The sequence below is a fragment of the Meriones unguiculatus genome, chromosome 7 (genome assembly GCF_030254825.1).
Source record: "Meriones unguiculatus strain TT.TT164.6M chromosome 7, Bangor_MerUng_6.1, whole genome shotgun sequence".
Taxonomy (NCBI): Eukaryota; Metazoa; Chordata; class Mammalia; order Rodentia; family Muridae; genus Meriones; species Meriones unguiculatus.
The window spans coordinates 60,056,520-60,073,923 of record NC_083355.1 but is presented as its reverse complement, the minus strand read 5'-3'; the positions used below and the strand labels follow the sequence as shown (position 1 = coordinate 60,073,923).

Genomic DNA, 17,404 nt, shown 5'->3' with positions numbered 1-17,404 from the left:
ATATCTCTCCTGTGCACTGTTTGGTAAACAACATCCCACATAACACTCAAGAGCACTGGGACAATAATAACCAATTTATGTCTCTTATTTATTTGAGAAAAGGGTGTTACTATATAGCTCTTTCTGACCCGGAACTTGCTATGTAGACTGGTCCAACAATCTGCCTTCATCTGTGGCAATCCTGACTCTGCCTCTGAACTTTAGGAATTGGCATATGTCACCACATCTGTCTAAAGTTGTATGTTTTTAAATGTACCTAAATTTGTGCCTCAGCTTTAAATTTAGATATTATATTTATTGGTCCAGTGAAGCTATTTAGACTTCCTTTGTGCACTGACTTTGACTTTTTTTTTTTTTTTTGCTGTGTTGAAATCATAATTTATTTTGGTTTAGATAATATGTGGATCTACTTTCATAAACAGACACTTACACAGGCTGATGTTGATTGAATGTTTGTTATTTTCCAATGGAGTTGTTTCCTCAGTCATGACAGAAGTTTAAATTCCTTTTAAACGTTTTATCCACAGAAGTGTTAGAGGAAGCTCTTGTAGGAAATGACAGTGAAGGCCCACTGTGTGAATTGCTTTTTTTCTTCCTGACTGCAATCTTCCAGGCGATGGCTGAAGAAGAGGAGGAAGTAGCCAAAGAGCAGATAACTGATGCTGACACCAAAGGTCAGAGTTCAACATCATTGGTGATTGAACTAGCAGCTTTGTAGTAAAACTGGTTTTTGATGATTATTTTTACACTACCTTTTCTTTTGCAGTTAGAAAATAGAGGTATTCCGTTTATCTGATGCTAAGTATGTTATGCTAATAACGTATTGCCAGTTGTCTGGGGAAACTTAACGTTGGTATGACCTTTTTCTGACAGCCTGTGAGACATTTCTCCTGAGTTGTCTTTCTTTTATATCTTTGCATTTTCCCTTGTTACTTTGAAACATCTCACTGGCTGGTATCTGAAATGCCAAGACATTCTGCTAAATAGCCTTTTTCCTCTGCCCTTCATTGGAAAAGCTTAAAAACCTCTTATTGCTATCTTCAGCTCAAATTCTATTGCTGATTTATTGTAGATTTGACACCTTTTACACTAACATTTAGAAATTTTTTTTATCTTGATAGTTTGATCTAGAAATTTTGTTCTTTAAATTCTAAGCTCTTAAATATCCAAGGTCAGTAGTTAATATGTTAACACAGCAAAAAATTTTTGGAGGAACCTTTGAAGAGCTTCTGAAAATATGTTCATGAGTCTTTTGAGCCGCTGGACTTGGTCCAGCCAACTAGTCTACTTCCATCCTCAGATGTGCCTTTCCTTTCACTTTCTTCATAAACTGTCTCTACTTCTGAACAGCTGTGTGTGGACATGCTTACCTGCACACAGAGAGCCCTGGCTTCGTTCCCCAGCACCTCATAAAACTGGCCATGGAAGGGCATACCATGTCTCCAACACTTGGGAGGCAGAGGCAGAAAGATCATCAGGGTCATCCTCAGCAATACACCCAATTCAAGTCCAGCCTAAGACACATGAGACTTCTCAAAATGACATGCTCACTGTTTACCCCCTGTAGTCAGAGGAAGTGTTGAACATTTTGTATGTTATTGATGTGTTTGACTAAGTAATGCTTTAGTCTGTTATGTAAAAATCTCAATAAGAAAATCATGCTGGGAGGTGTCTTAACAGCAGATTGTTCATTCACAAAGATGGGACTTCTCCAGTCTGCCAGTTTTTAGCCCTAGACAGTTTGAGCTCTATGCCTGGTTCCTGAATTGAGATACTGATAAGTCTGCAGAGCTTTGGTCTGAGTTGAAGTGAAATGTATTCTCCAGCTTATGTGCTAATACCATAGGTTCCATATCAAGGTCGTTTTAGCAATGTGACTGTCCCATTTTCATTTTAGATAATTAAGACAATCAAATGGAAGTATTTATATAGCCATTGTGTTGTGTTAGCCAGTAACATTCTAGAGTTATTGGTAAAGTTACGACCTTAACACAAGACATAAGTTGTGTTTAATTCCATATTTAAAACAGATGGGTTTAAAACATTTTAAAATATTTAAAACATTTTAGAAGTTCTAGTACAAAAAGAAAAGTGAGTCCAGCAAGATAGCTTAGGTATTCATAGAACCAACATCTGAAGGACTTGTCCTCTGACCTCTACATGTGTGCCTGCTCACACAAGCACACACATGCATGTGATAAGTACAATGATTTTTTTTTCAAAGAATGAGAAGGAACTTGTGTGAGAAAATCATTTAATAAAAAGACAAAAATTAGAAAGCTGTTGGTGTTTGAATTACCAGTTTTTTATATTCAGGATTTGCTTGATCTGTACTTTCTAAATCTTTGTTCCTATTAGAACAATCTCAAATATAGAAATACAGAGTTGATCCCTGTAAAGTGCTTGCTACAAAATAAAGGGTTTAGTGTTCTCTTTGTAAATATGAATGTTAGAAATTGGAAAACAAAGCATGGCATTTTTCCCCCAGCTCCCACTTTGCTGTCAAGTTCACTGATGGCGGCTACCCCAAAAGTAACTTTATTTTTTTCCTCCCATCTCAATAACAGAAAAGTTTTTTACAATCTTCCTGGAAATGATAGGATTGATTTTTTTTTAATTTTATTATTTATTATTTTTTATTATCATTTATTACAACTTACTCAATTTGTATCCCAACTGTGTCCCTCTCCCTTATCTCCTCTTGATCCCACACTTTCTCCCTCTTCTCCCCTTATGCCCCTCCCCTAGTCCACTGATAGGTGAGGTCTTCCTCCCCTTCTATTTGATCCTAGTCTATCAAGTCTCATCAGGACTAGTTGCATTGTCTTCCTGTGTAGCCTGGCAAGGCTGCACCCCTAGGGGGAGGTGATCATAGAGCCAGCCACTGAGTTCATGTCAGAGACAGTCCCTGCTCCCCTTACTAGGGAACCACTTGGAGACTGAGTCTATGGGCTGGGGTTTTAGGTCCTCTCCCTGCAGAGACTGATACCCCAGCCAAGGACAATGCATGGAGAGGACCTAAAAACCTCAGCTCAGATGTAGCCCGTAGAATTAGTCTCCAAGTGGGCTTCCTAATAAGGGGCTTTTGTTTTGTTTAACTTCCACTTTGACTGGTTCTGTTTTTCATTCAAAGAAACAGAAATTTAGCTAAAAGAAACATGGCTAATAAGGAGGTTATAGGCTACAAATTTAGACAGTCTGGACTATAACCCTATGTGATGTGATGTGATGTGATGTGATGTGATGTGATGTGATGTGATGTGATGCTATCTTTATCTCAAATTAGGCAACAAAGTTAAAAAGCTAGTCATCTGTCTTCTTACCTACCATATATAATTTTGTTTGTTTGTTTGTTTTGTTTTTCGAGACAGGGTTTCTCTTTTTAGCCTTGGCTGCCTGGACTAGCTTTGTAGATCAAACTCAAAGAGATCCACCTGCCTCTGCCTCCCTGAGCATTGAGATTAAAGGTGTGCACCACCACACCGAAGTCTTGAACTCCTGCCTCTTTACTCCAAGTGCTTTCTAAGTTGCTGGGATCACAATCATGTTTTACCATAACCAGTTTCCTGTCTTTAGTTTTAGAGCATCTCCTTAAATAGAACAATTTTAAGCTTTTTTCTGGGATGTCATTACTGAGTGTTGGAATTGTATGTACCTCTTTATACATTAAAATGATCTAATAAAGCCAGGCTTGGTGGAGCACACTTTTAATCTCGGCACCTGCAATAATAATGAGGGAGGCAGAGACAGGAGGATCTCTGTGAGTTTGAGGCTGGCCTGGTCTATATAGCTCAGCGCTGGGATTATATAGAGAGACCCTGTAACAAAAGAAAACAAAAAAATTAATATATATATAACTTTCATACAGTTATACTGGATACAGTTGAGCCATACTCTCTTGAAAGAAGGAATACTGAGCAAATTCTAAAGATGTACTTGGAATTTAAGTGCCATATGGTAGATAATGCAGTTTAAGAATACATATTTTGAGCTGGAGAGATGGCTCAGCAGCTAAGAGCACAGGCTGCTTTTGCAGAGGACCCTGGTCTGAATCATAGCACCCACATAGACACAACTGTAGCTCCTGTTCCAGAGGATCTGACACCCTCTTTTGGCCTTCTTCAGCACCTGCTTATACATGGTACACAGACATACACTAAGGTAAACACACAAATGTAATTTTTAATGTAAAAGAATATATTTTAACATGTCATTTTATATAATACAGTAAAAACAATCATTCTGTTAATGGTTCATTTCTTAGGCCCTCTGTGGCCTTTGTTCTGAAATGATGCTTTCCTCCAGATGGTAGAGGTTGGACACGATAATGTCTACTGAGGAAGAGATCTAGCACAGTGGTATGGCTGTGTCTAGCAGTGTGGGTAATCATAGTGCTTATCAGAATTAGTATTGGTTGTGGCTTTATATGTAAATTGAAAAATGTGAAGTTTTAGGTTTAGTATTTGCCTGGTAGGAAAAATATATTGTCTGTCACTTGAGTTAGGTCTGGTGTGTGACCTACGCATTTGTACTAAATTTAATCAGGTTAACTTCTGTGTGGTCCTGTGTACACTTGATATCCTAACGTCATCAGTAATTGTGATCAGACTTGACCCCAGAGTTGCCTTTTTCTTTGAAAAGTTACTCACTTCATTCTTTGAGGTTCATTTTGTCAACCTGGAAATTTTACCAACTGAATCACATGTTAGAACATTATGGAAGCTCAAACCCAGACTAGCCTGAGATCCTTGATGGCAGTGCAGGAGAGGTGACAAGATGGATGGACAGGATCCTCACCTTCTACCCACTTTAAATGCTTCTCTTATATTGAGTTGCTAATAAATATTTGAAGAACCTACAAATTGCTTATCTAGACAAACCCTTTTAAGAAAAATAAAGCCCAAATTAATTGATTTGTCTAAAGGATGTATACTAGTTACTGGCAGTACTAAAACCAGAACATGACCTGTTGCTTAGAGTAACTTGTAAACATTTGTAATACAGCAGCAAGTTGGTTTGTTTGGTTTTTGTTTCTGGCAAGCATAAGGGGTACGGTTGGCACTTGAGTTTTCATCTCTGTTGTTTACATGATGCTTATATATTTGTACCAGTAGATTCGCTGTTTTGTTCTACTGTCACTAATGGTTTTCAAAGCTAAAGCAATTCTTTGAGAAAATAAAGAGAAATATTCCCCATGGTTTTTAGATTGAAAAATTTTGAAAGTGAAGAAATTTTAATGAAAAGTATAAATAATTGATAACAATGCTGGCTTTAAAGGTTGGCAATTTGGGGGGCCAATTTTGAGATAATTACAACCTATGTTGTGTCATGATTCAATCTTGAGATGTTTATAAGATTGGGTATCTTTACTCAACTTTCAAAATAGACTTTCTAAGGTTATACTAAATGAGTGATTTAATTCTAAAATGCATTTTGCCATTTTTTTGAAAAAAATGGCATCTTGCTGGTAATTTGGAATTTTTTTGTGTGCTCTGTAAGGAAATGTTAGTGTAAAGTCTGTGTTCTAGGATCTGTTGCTTTGGTGGAGACCAAGAGAATGTGAATAACGCTGTGCTGGGTGTTGGTCCTTCTGAGGTCCCTGAACATTAAGCTGTTTCGTTCATCGTTTTAAAAGGGCATTCTTCCCAAGTATTCCTGCACTAGAATAAAGTATTTATCTCCTTAAAGATCTAACAGAGGCTTTGGATGAGGACGCAGACCCCACAAAATCTGCACTGTCTGCAGTTGCATCCTTGGCCGCTGCATGGCCACAGTTACACCAGGGTATGTGTGGGCTTTATTTCTTGTTGTTGTTTGGCATTTTATTTTAATTTATAAAGGTACATACATTGCTGAGTATTTATTGTCTATTTTTAAAATGACTGTTTCATTTTTAACAATATAGGCTGCAGTTTGAAAAGCTTGGATCTTGATAGCTGCACTCTTTCTGAAATCCTAAGACTGCACATCTTAGCTTCAGGTGCTGATGTAACATCAGCAAATGCAAAGTACCGGTACCAGAAAAGAGGAGGATTCGATGCTACAGATGATGCCTGCATGGAGCTACGATTAAGCAATCCCAGTCTGGTGAAAAAACTGTCCAGCACTTCTGTATATGATTTGACACCAGGTAAACTGCACATTGGAATTTTTCTAACCTGTTTATTTCCTACCCATCCATCTCTTTTATCCAGAAAAGTAACAAGCTGACAAACTCCAGATGAAGAATCAGTTGTTAAAGAAAATAAGAAAAAGTGGCTTATTATTGATGGTAGAGCTGCTTGGTTGATTGGTTTTGGTTTGTTTGTTTGTTTGTTTGTTTGTTTTAAGGCAGGGCCTCACTATGTCTCTGGATGTCCTGAAACTCACTATGTAGACCAAGCTGGCCTTAAACTCACAAAGATCTGCCTGCCTTGGCCTCCCAAATGCTGGCATTAAACAAATGTGCCACTATGTCTGCTACTCATTTGTTCTTTATTAGGCATTTTGTCATTGAGTTACAAATTGTCAAACACTGTTCCTTTTTTTCTCATTGATAACACAGAAATTATCCATTTTGGCAGGAGAAAAAATGAAGATACTTCATGCTCTCTGTGGGAAGCTACTGACCCTAGTTTCTACTAGAGATTTCATTGAAGATTATGTTGATGTACTACGACAGGCCAAGCAGGAGTTCCGAGAGCTCAAAGCAGAACAACACCGGAAAGAGAGAGAAGCCACCGCTGCTAGGTAAGCAGCACTCACGCTGCTTAATAGCAATATTAAAGCTTGTGTTGCCGACACAGTGCCACCTTGTGCTCATGTTGGGGATTTCTTTTTTAATTTATTTATTTTTATTAATTATAATTTATTCACTTTGTATCCCAGCTGTAGCCCCCTCCCTCATCCCTTCCCAATCCCACCCTTCCTCCCTTTTCTCCTCCCATACCCCTTCCCCAGTCCATTGATAGGGGAGGACCTCCTCCCCTTCCATCTGACCCCAGCCTATCAGGTCTCATTAGGACTGGCTGCATTGTCTTCCTTTGTGGTCTGGTAAGGCTGATCGCCCCTCGGGTTGGTGATCAAAGAGCCAGCCACTGCATTCACATCAGAGACAGTCCCTGTTCCTAGTACTAGGGAACCCACTTGGATTCTGAGCTGCCATGGGCTACATCTGTGCAGGGGTTCTAGGTTATCTCCATGCGTGGTCCTGGGTCTGAGTATCAGTCTAAAGAGCGTGTGGTAGGATTCCCCAACGTACATTCTGAGTTTTTAACAACATTCTGAGTTCTTTCTATAGCTTGATAAAGGAAAGATACTAAGTGAAAAGCATCTTTGTGTCAGATGAACTGTACTCTTTTATTTGACTTTCAGAATACGTAGAAGGAAGGAAGAAAAACTTAAGGAACAAGAACAGAAAATGAAAGAGAAACAAGAAAAACTGAAAGAGGATGAGCAGCGAAATTCAGCTGCAGATCTAGGGTATGGTTTGAACTTCAGTCCTTATTTGGCTTTATTTATTCACCTCATATACATAAATAATAAAAATAAAAGACATCTGAAACTTAAAAAATCCCAGAGTTTAAAAAATAATTTTCTATAATTATACTTAAAAGCCTATGAAATTTACATGTATTTAATCAAGTATACATGTGTTAATTTTTTAGCCTAACCTTTGAAAATAACTCATTTTCTCTTAAAGTTTTCATGTTGTAAATGGTAACTTTCCAAAAGCTTTCAATGGTTTTTACTTATTTTTTTCTTCACAATTTATTCATTATATATCCTGATTGAAGCCCCCTCCCTCAACTCCCCCAGTCTCACCCTCCCTTCCTCTTCCCCTCATCCCCTTCCCCTGGTCCACTGAAAGGGGGCGTTCTCCACTATTGCCATCTGCCCATAGCTTCTTAAGTCTCAGCAGGACTGCCTGGATCCTCTTCCTCTGTGCCCTGGCAAGGCTGCATCATCAGGGGCGAGTGATCAGAGAGCAGTCAGCTGAGCTCATGATAGAGGCAGCTCCTGCTCCCCTCACTCAGATCCATATGGAGACTGAGCTGCCAATTGGCCATACCTGAGCAGGGGGTCAACGTCCTCTCCATGCATGGTCCTCCATTGGTGCATCAGTCTCTGCAGGACCCCCTAGGCTCAGATTTTTTAGTTTTGTTGGTCTCCTGTGGGGCTCCTGTCCCCTCCATGTCCCTCTATTCCTGCCCTTCTCTTCCACCATAAGACTCGCTGTGCTCTGCCCAAAGTTTGGCCCTGAGTCTCAGCATCTGCTTCAATCCCCTGCTGGTTGGAGCCTTTCAGAAAACCCTATATAGTATACTCCCATCTGATTCCTCTCTTCCACTGCTTCAGGTGTCTATTCTGTTTGCCATTCTGAATGAGATTTAAGCATCCTCCCTAGGGTCCTCCTTAGTGTTTAGCTTCTTAAGGTCTGTAGATGGCTGTCCTATATTATACAGCTAATATCCACTTACTAGTCAATGTATACCATGCCTGTCTTTCTGTTTCTGGGTTACCTCACTCAGGATGTTCTCTTCTAGTTCCCTCAATTTGCCTGCAAATTTCTCAATGAGTTATTTTTAACCAGTGAAATTTTTTTGCCTAAATAGTTTATTTCCTTCTCCCCTCCACAGCCACCACCCACATAGGTACAGTGTTTCACAGTGCCTCTGAGCCTTACAGAGAAACGGGGCTTAAACTGGAAGGTTGATTTCTGCCATCCTTTTCATATACCAGTATAGCCTCAAACATGAGTCTTCCTACCTCTGTTTTCCAAATCTTAAGAGTATAAGGTACATACCACCACAACTAGATTGGTATTATTCCTTACAGTAATTGGTAAATTGTAAAAAGTAACAAGCTAAATGTTCATCAATTGATGAAAGTATAAACAAATAGGTATATGTCTTGCTCATCTCTAAAGAGAAAAAAACTGTGGCTGGCTGGTCTCTTGAAACCTCAAAGGCCACCCCCAGTGACACACCAACTCTAACAATGCTACACCTCCTCATCTTTTCCTAAAGAGACCAGACTAGACTAGACATTCAAACATATGAGCTTATGGTGGCCATTCTCATTCAAACCATGCAATCTTGCTAATATGCTAAAAACATCACTAAGTTACTTGCTTCGAAATGGTGAATTTTTTTAATAAAAGAAGTTTGTTTATTCTTTTTTTTTTTTTTTTTTGTAACTGGGTCTTTCTACATAGTTCTGGCTGTCCTGGACTATATAGACTAGGCTGCCCTTGAAGATAGAGAGATCTGCCTCCCGAGTGCTGGGATTAAAGGCATGATATTCATAGTATGTAGATTGTTGGTTTTATTTTTTTTTTGGACTGAGCACTAAACCCAGGTTCTGGAAGGTGTTAAGCATGTGATCTCCCACTGCTACAGTCCAGCATCCTCTCAGTTTTTTTGTTTTTTCTTTTCAAAAAGAAATATCAAAGCCAGGCATGGTGGCTTATATGTGTAATCTCACTCTGGAGGCCGAAGAAGGATGGTTGCTGTGAGCCCAGGTCAGCCTGAGCTACAAGTGAGATACAGCTCATGTGTCTGAACAAACAAATAAGAAAAGTAAGCATGGAGTAAATAATTCACTTTTCTCTATTTTTGTCTTTTTGGCAGGGTTTCATGAAGCCTTAGCTAGCCTGGGACTCCTGCTTCAACTTTGCCAAGCGCTAGAATTATAGGCATACATCGACACATTTAAATGTATTGTTGTTAAATGTGTGACTTACATGGATTCTGGGGCTTGTACTCAGCTCATTGCACTTACATAACAAGCACCTTTACCCCCTGAACCAGCTCCTTCATTTTTTTATACTCATACTGCCTCCCTCCTTTGCCTTTTCCCTGTTTCCTCAATGCATAAAAATGTGTGTGGTATTATAAGAACGAAAATCCCAACTGTTCTAATTTACTAATGAAGACTTAGGAGCCAGATGCTGGAGTGAAAGCCTGCTAGCTCATAGAGGCAGAGAAAGCACCCAGCTGACCTTCCTTCTCAGCTCACATCTCAGATGGAAAAAGCCCAAAAGGCTCACTAGCTCAGTTGACAGCCCAAGAGGAAAAGGCCAAAACCCCAAGGGCAAAGGCTTGCTAGCTCAAAGCCCAAAAAGCCAGAGAGCTACAGCTCAAGAGCTAGAGAGCAAAAAGCTTCTTCTACAACACTGTGTCCTAAATACCCCTCAACTCAAAGTCCCTCCTACTCTTTGATCCCTGTCAGCTGGTGTCTTGCTCTGCCTCTTGACCTAGGGTTAACTTTATTAAATCCTGTGTACAGAAAGCTCTTGAATTAAAGGTGTGTGCTAGAGATGGATGAACTACACCTGTTTATAATAAGCAGAAAGTTCTCAGATTAAAAGTGTGTTATGGGGCTCAATCACACTAAACAAGAAACAGGGTTTTACAGTTCACAATTTGGGGGTTCACAATGGATCAAATATCCTGCAGCAGATGTGAGCCTGCCAGACTTCACTTTGGATGTAGAAACTAAAATGATATCGTATGTTTGTTTATGTGAGAGTCTTGCTTTTTACTGGCCTGATACTCCCTATGAGGCCAAGGCTGACCTCAGTCAGATTTGAGGCAGTCTCTCTGCCTTAGCCTCTGGTGTGCTGGAATCATGGGCACACGGCATGACACCGCAGTTCACATGATTTTAGTTAAAATTTGAACAGCATAATGGAATAGATTATGTTCGTCCCACATACTTACTGTATCTGAAGTGTGACTGCTTCTTTCCCTTGCTGTATGTCTCCCTATCTTTTTGTTTGTTTGTTTGTTTCCAGACAGGGTTTCTGTGTGTAGCCCTGGCTGTCCTGGACTCACGCTGTAGGCCAGGCTGGCCTCGAACTCACAGAGATCCTCCTGCCTCTGCCTCCCTGAGTGCTGGGATTTCAGGTGCGACATCATGCCTAGGCTGTCTCCCTATCTTTTCTTTCCTACCCCCAGACATTGTCACCCCATGACCAGCCCCCTGAACCTTTAGAGGGACTTCTCTACACCATTCACTTTCTCACCTACATTTCAGTCAGTCATGCTTTCAAGTCACCTTTCCACCTCAGCAGTTAAGAGCACTCTGCTCTTGCAGAGAGGACCCAGGTTCAGTTCCCAGCAGCCGCTTGTCTCACTACCATCTGTAGCTTCAGTTCTAAGGGATCCAAACCCCTCTTGTGGCCTCCGCAGGCACCAGGAGCATAGCATACCTGGTGCCTGTATATACATGCAGGCAAAACACACATGCACAAAAGTAACTCTAAGCTCCTCACTTTTCCTTTATTGCTTTTAGAGCCAAGTATGGTTTAACTCTGTATTTTTCCTCATCCATATCTTGGATCACTCCTCTTATACTTTCTCAAGATTTTAAGATCATTTCTTTTCCTTTCAGGGAAGAAGGAAGAGAAGATTTTGATACTAGTACTGAGAGCAAAGAAATAGAGCGGAAGGATCTGGACCCTGATGTGGTCACTGAAGATGAAGATGATCCAGGATCACATAAGAGGAGCAGAAGAGGTATCTGTTGGCTCACTTAATGGCAGGATTGTACTTCATGGCTAGGTCTTGATTCAGGACTGACCTTGAACTCCTGACTTTCCTGCCTTTACCTCTGAGTGATGGGATTATGGGTATAGGCCACCATGTTTGTCTTTTCGGTACGTTAAATATCTGCCTTGATGACTTGTAAAAACAGTGACCAATTATAAAATGATGTGGAAAACATTACTGTATTTAGGGGATTGTTTTGTTTGCACTGCATCAAGACAAGGCCTCACTACATGGCCCAGACTTGCCTGGAACTTTCTTGGTAGCTGAGGCAGGCCTCAAACTTGAAGTACTCCTAAGTAAAGGGATTACAACTGACATGGTGTATTTATGAAAGTTCTTTATTCATATGTCATTCTTTAAAGAAGAGAGACAATATTCTTTATCCCTTTCATAGGTCAGTTTCATACTCTTCTTTTCCCTCTTGCAATTTATCTGAAACACTGAACATGCTATGTAGCCCAGGATGGCCTTAATTGAAGTCCTCCTCCTCCTCCTCCCAAGTGCTAGGATTATAGGCATGACCCACCGTGCCAGTCATGGATCTTTGCCTCCTAAACTTCACACTGGGGAAGTGGTGGGGCTAGTTTGAGACAGGTGTGGAACTCATTGTGTAGACGAGGCTGGCCTCACCTTCCTCTGCCTCCTGAGTAACTTCAGATTTTAGTTAGCAAGTTTTTAAAGATTTATTTTTTTGTTTTGTTTTATGTGCATTGGTGTCTTGCCTTTGTGCATGTGTGTGTGAGGGTGCCGGGTTTCCTGGAACTGGAGTTGCTGTGAACTCTGTGGGTGCTGGGAATTGAACCTGGGACCTCTGGAAGAGCAGTCAGTGCTCTTAACTGCTAAGCCACCTCTCCAGCCCCTAGCAAGTTTTATTGCATCTGGTTTTACTAGTTTTTACTCTTTACTGTATTAAAGCAATGTGCAAGCCTACATACAAAGAACTTTCATTGTGTCTTCACACAGCTTGTTCCCTGCATGCCAGAGAGATCTAGTTGTCCTGTTCTTTCTTTTATATGTGTGTGTAACTTATTCAACTTTATTTTATGTTCATTGCTGTGAAGTGTGTCAGATCCATTGGAACTGGAGTTACAGATAGCTGTGAGCTGCCATGTGGGTGCTGGAAATTGAACCCAGGTCCTTTGGAAGATCAGACGGTGCTCTTAACCACTGAACCATCTCTCTGGCCCATGATAGTCCTGTTCTTAGAACACCAATCCTGGCCAGTTAAGGCCCCAGCTTCAAATGCAGTTGCAGTAAAACAAATTCAGTGGATAATACAATAAATCACGGTTAGCTTTGTGTCTCATATTTCTTTCTTTTTGTTGTTGTTTTGTTTTGTATTATTTTTTGAGACAGGGCTTTTCTGTGTAGCCTTGGTTGTCCTGGAACTCACTCGGTAGACTAGACTGGCCTTAAATGCAGAAACTTACCTGCCTCTGCCTCCCAAATTCTGGGATTAAAGGTGTGCACCACCACTGCCTGGTGTGTCTCATATTCTTTAGTTAAATTTAAAATATAACGAGGTTGAGTATGATAGCAGAGGCCTTTAAGAACTAAAGGCAGGTGGATCTCTGTGAGCTCCAGGGTAACTGGGTGTCCATAATGAGACCCTGTCTCAAACAATATCAATAACAAAACCCAAAAAAATTTTTATCTATAATGATGATGATGAGTCCTATTTCAACACAGGGAAAGCGGGACAAAATGGAGTTAAGCAATGTATAAAGCAAGAAGAGATCAACGACTGTGTAAAACAGGGGCCTCTGGCTGCCGATGAGGAAGACAGTCTGAGACAGGAGCACCAGCGGAAGGAGAGGGAGCTCCTAGACAAAATCCAGAGTGCCATTGCCTGTACCAATATCTTCCCTCTGGGGCGAGACCGCTTGTACAGGCGGTACTGGATCTTCCCTTCTATTCCTGGCTTGTTTATAGAAGAGGATTTTTCGGGTCTCACTGAAGACATGCTGCTGCCTAGACCATCATCATTTCACAGCAATGCACCGTCTCATGATCCTCAGGTATCAGTTAAAACTGAAGAGTCCTTCATGTCTGAATCTACCTCCAGCCTTGACCAAGGTCCATTCGACGATTCTATACTGCTGCCAAAACCAGTGCATAAGCCAAACCGGTGGTGCTTTTACAGTTCTTGTGAACAGCTGGACCAGCTTATTGAAGCTCTCAATTCCAGAGGACACAGAGAAAGTGCCTTAAAAGAAACCTTGTTGCAGGAGAAGAGTAGAATATGTGCACAGCTGGCTCACTTTTCTGAAGAGAAATTCCATTTTTCAGGTAATTTTTTATTTGCTTTGTTTTTTGAGTCAGGGTCTCTCTATACATCTCTGTGTCCTAGAGCTCACTTTAGAACAGGATGGCCTTAAACTCACAGAGATCCTCCTGCCTCTGCCTCCCGAATACTAGGATTAAAGTATTAAACCATGCCTGGATCAAACCTATTTCGAGCTGTTAACACGTGTTAAAATGTTAGCTTTCATTCTGACCTTCTCTTAGTTTGCAAATTAGACAGTGGGCATATATTTGTTCATACAGACAAGGTTCTCAGAATGCCTCTGTGTTGTCTGGATTGTGAGGGACTTTACACTGTGTGAGCAGGTCTCCTTGACAATGGACTGACTAGTTGTGTCATTCAGCTTTGCTTCTTGTACCTACACAACAACTTGAGGGGAACTGCATGAGGCTGGGCGTTGGCAGGAGTGGGCAAGCATCCCAGTGGTCACTTGGAAACAGAAGACCTGCCCTGGCTGGTTCATCTCCCTCCCCACTTTTATTTCACCTGGGCCTCCATCTATTTGGATGGTGCCACCTCATTCAAGGTGGTTCTTTCACCCTCTGGGACTGTCTCTGTCAAGCATATCACTGGAGCCTAGAGACTCCCTCACTGGCACACCCTTTAACTAAGCTCCTACATTATCTCTTAGGTGCCAGCAGTTATGAAGACACTACAGTAAGTGGGATTAAGGTTTTGACTGAGTCCCAGCTAGAAGCATGAGTGGTCTCTGGAGATAAAAAGTGGCTGCCAGGGCAGATCAGGGAGCAGTACTTTGGGAGGCTGACTCACTGATGGCAGATGAGAGAAAGAAAAGCATCTCTTGGTATGAGTTTCAGCAATAAGAGTCTTGAAAAACTGCTTAAATTTGTGTCACACGTTTTATATTTTTTCTTTTTTCCTTTTTGTGTATTATTCTTTTATACAATATACCCCGACCATTGTCTAGTATGTTGGTGCATGCCTTGTAATCCCAGCACCCAGAGAGACAGAGGCAGGCAGATCTCTTTGAGTTTGAGACCAGTCTGGTCTATACAGAGTCCAGGACATCCAAGGCTACACAGAGAAACCCTGTCTCAAAAATCAAAACAAAAACAACAAAACATTCTGATCATGGGTTTCGCCTTCCTTCACTCCTCTCTATTCCCCTCCCACCTCCCTCTCCCCCAGATCCATTCCTCCATCATTTCCCTTCAGAAAAGAGCATGCCTCCCAGGGATATCAACACAGCATAACAAGCTGTAATAAGACTAGGCACAAACCTGCAGAGCAAAGCTGCATTAGGCAGCTCAGTAGGAAGAAAAGGGTCCCAGGAGCAGGCAGAAGAGCAAGAGACAGCCCCCATTCCCTCTCCTGTTAAGAGTCCCAAAAAAACCTCAAGCTAAAAAACCACAACAAATAGTAGAGGACCTAGCACAGATCCATGCAGTCTCTATTCAGTCTCTGTGAACCTTGCATAGTTGATTCTGTGGCCATGTTCTCCTGCTGTCCTCAACCCCTGCGCTTTCTCCCCCTTGGGTCTCTGCATCTGCTCCAATCAGCTGCTGGAGGAAGACTTTCTTTTGTTGATGATGTTTATTTTGATCTGCCTGCCTCTGTGTACCCCAGCCCCACCACCCCAGTGCTGGGATTAAAGGTGTGTACCACTATACCTGAGGAAAGCCTTTCTGATAGTGATTGGGCTAGGTATTCATCTGAGATAGCAGAATATCACTAGAAATCATTTCATTGTCTTTTTTGGCCAAGAGGGGGAGGGGGAATGGTTGTGTTTGGTTTCATCGTAGGACTGTGGGCCATCCAGCTTCCAGTTCCTGGCCATCCAAACAGTGTTGGATGTGGGTACCCTCTCCTGATGTGGGCCTCAAGTTAGACTATTTTATATATTTTTTCAACAGGTCAGACACTCACCAATTGAAAGTATACAATTCAGTGGTTTTCAGTATATTCACAAATATGGACAATCATCCCCACAGTACATCTCAAAACATTTGTGTTGCCTTAATCTTTTGGGGCCAGGGAATTAGCTCAGTAGGCTAAAAATGCTTATCTTGTAAGCCTGATGGCTGGGGATCAATTCCCTGAACCTATAAGAAGCCAGATGAGGTGATGTGAGTCTGTCATGCCACTCTTGCAGTAAGACTGGAGGTGGAGACAGGACAGTCAGTTGGCGGTTTACATATACAGCACAGTGTCAGAGCACACACTGCCTCTAACTTTGGACAGCCACAAGTCTTTTGGGCTTTGTGAAAGTTTCCTCTCACATTCCTTTTTAACTTTTTAATTTTTATATTCATTTATTTATCCATTCATTCATTCATTCATTTTGTTTTTTGTTTTTTGTTTTTTTGGGTTTTTTTGAGACAGGCTTTCAGTCTAGCCATAGCTGTCCTGGGATCACTCTGTAGACCAAACTGCCTCCTTAGTGTGGAATTACAGGCAAGAGTCACAACCACCACCCTGCACTCCTGACATTTCTTGTGAATGAAATCCATCTTTTGTGGCTACATTCTAAGTATAAAGCTTCTAATGTTCTCAAAACTTCATTACTTTTTGTGGCCAAATAATATTCCATTGTGTACATATACTACATTTTATTTATCAATTTGTGGATAGATATTTGGTTTGCATCCACGTTTTAACCATTACGAAAATGCTGCTATAACTATTTACATACAAGTTTTTGTGTCGATGTTTTCATTTGCTAAGTATATACCCAGGAATAAAACCACTTTATCATGTAATAACTTTAATACTCAAGGGACTGCTAGTTTGTTTTTCAAAGCAGATATACATTTATTTTCCCACCCTTGGTGTATGAAGGTTCTATTTTATTTCTTTGTAAATTATCTAACTTTCCATTTTAGCCACCTTCATAAGGAGTATGAAGCCTCACTGGAGAGGATCCATTGCTGTATCTTCCTTAAAGAAATGTCTATATAAATCTTTTGTCCATTTCTATAAATGGATTGTTTGTCTTTTTATGGAGTTGCAAGAGTTCTTTGTATGTTCTGAATACAAGGCTGTGATGACTGGTTTTATGTCAACTTGACACAAGCAAAGGTCATCTGGGAAGAAAGATTCTTAATTGAGAAAATGCCTCCTTGGGATAAGCCTGTAGGGAAGTAGGGCTTCTTAAATGATGATTGGAAGTGGGAGGACCCATCTTACTGTGGTCTGTGCCATGCCTGAGGCTGTGCCACGTCTGAGTGGGTGGTCCTGGGGAGGGTATAAGAAAAGAGGTTAAGCAAAGCATGAGGAGCAAGCCCGCAAGCAGCACTCCTCCATGATCTCTTCAGTTCCTGCCTCCAGGACCCTTGAGTTCCTGCCCTGCCCTTCTTCTGTGATGGACTATGAGCTGCGAGTTGTTAGCTGAAATAAACTCTTTCCTTCGCAAGTTGCTGTTGGCCATGGTGTTATAGCACAGCAATAGAAGCCCTAAGACAAAGGCCTTTACCAGATCTATGATTGTAACTTAAGGATTTACGATGCTTTCATGTTGATTATCTCAAAATCATGTAATGTTCTCATGGTTGTAACTGCTGAGAATTTGTGGTTCTTTTAGGTCAACTATCTCAAAATGTTGAGA

The 17,404-nt window shown here is 41.0% G+C and overlaps 1 protein-coding gene across 3 annotated transcripts in view; it reads left to right on the top strand.

Annotated features, from left to right (window-relative positions):
* Baz1a (bromodomain adjacent to zinc finger domain 1A) overlaps nt 1–17,404 on the top strand; it is an 82,191-nt gene that overhangs the window by 42,201 nt on the left and 22,586 nt on the right. For 2 of the 3 annotated variants that reach the window (XM_060387503.1, XM_021655228.2), the window contains exons 12-18: nt 528–674; nt 5,689–5,784; nt 5,906–6,130; nt 6,564–6,729; nt 7,354–7,461; nt 11,377–11,501; nt 13,224–13,823. In XM_060387503.1, coding sequence (XP_060243486.1) covers nt 528–674; nt 5,689–5,784; nt 5,906–6,130; nt 6,564–6,729; nt 7,354–7,461; nt 11,377–11,501; nt 13,224–13,823 — 1,467 coding nt within the window. The remainder of the gene's footprint in view (nt 1–527; nt 675–5,688; nt 5,785–5,905; nt 6,131–6,563; nt 6,730–7,353; nt 7,462–11,376; nt 11,502–13,223; nt 13,824–17,404) is intronic. The other variant, XM_060387504.1, reaches the window with a different exon arrangement.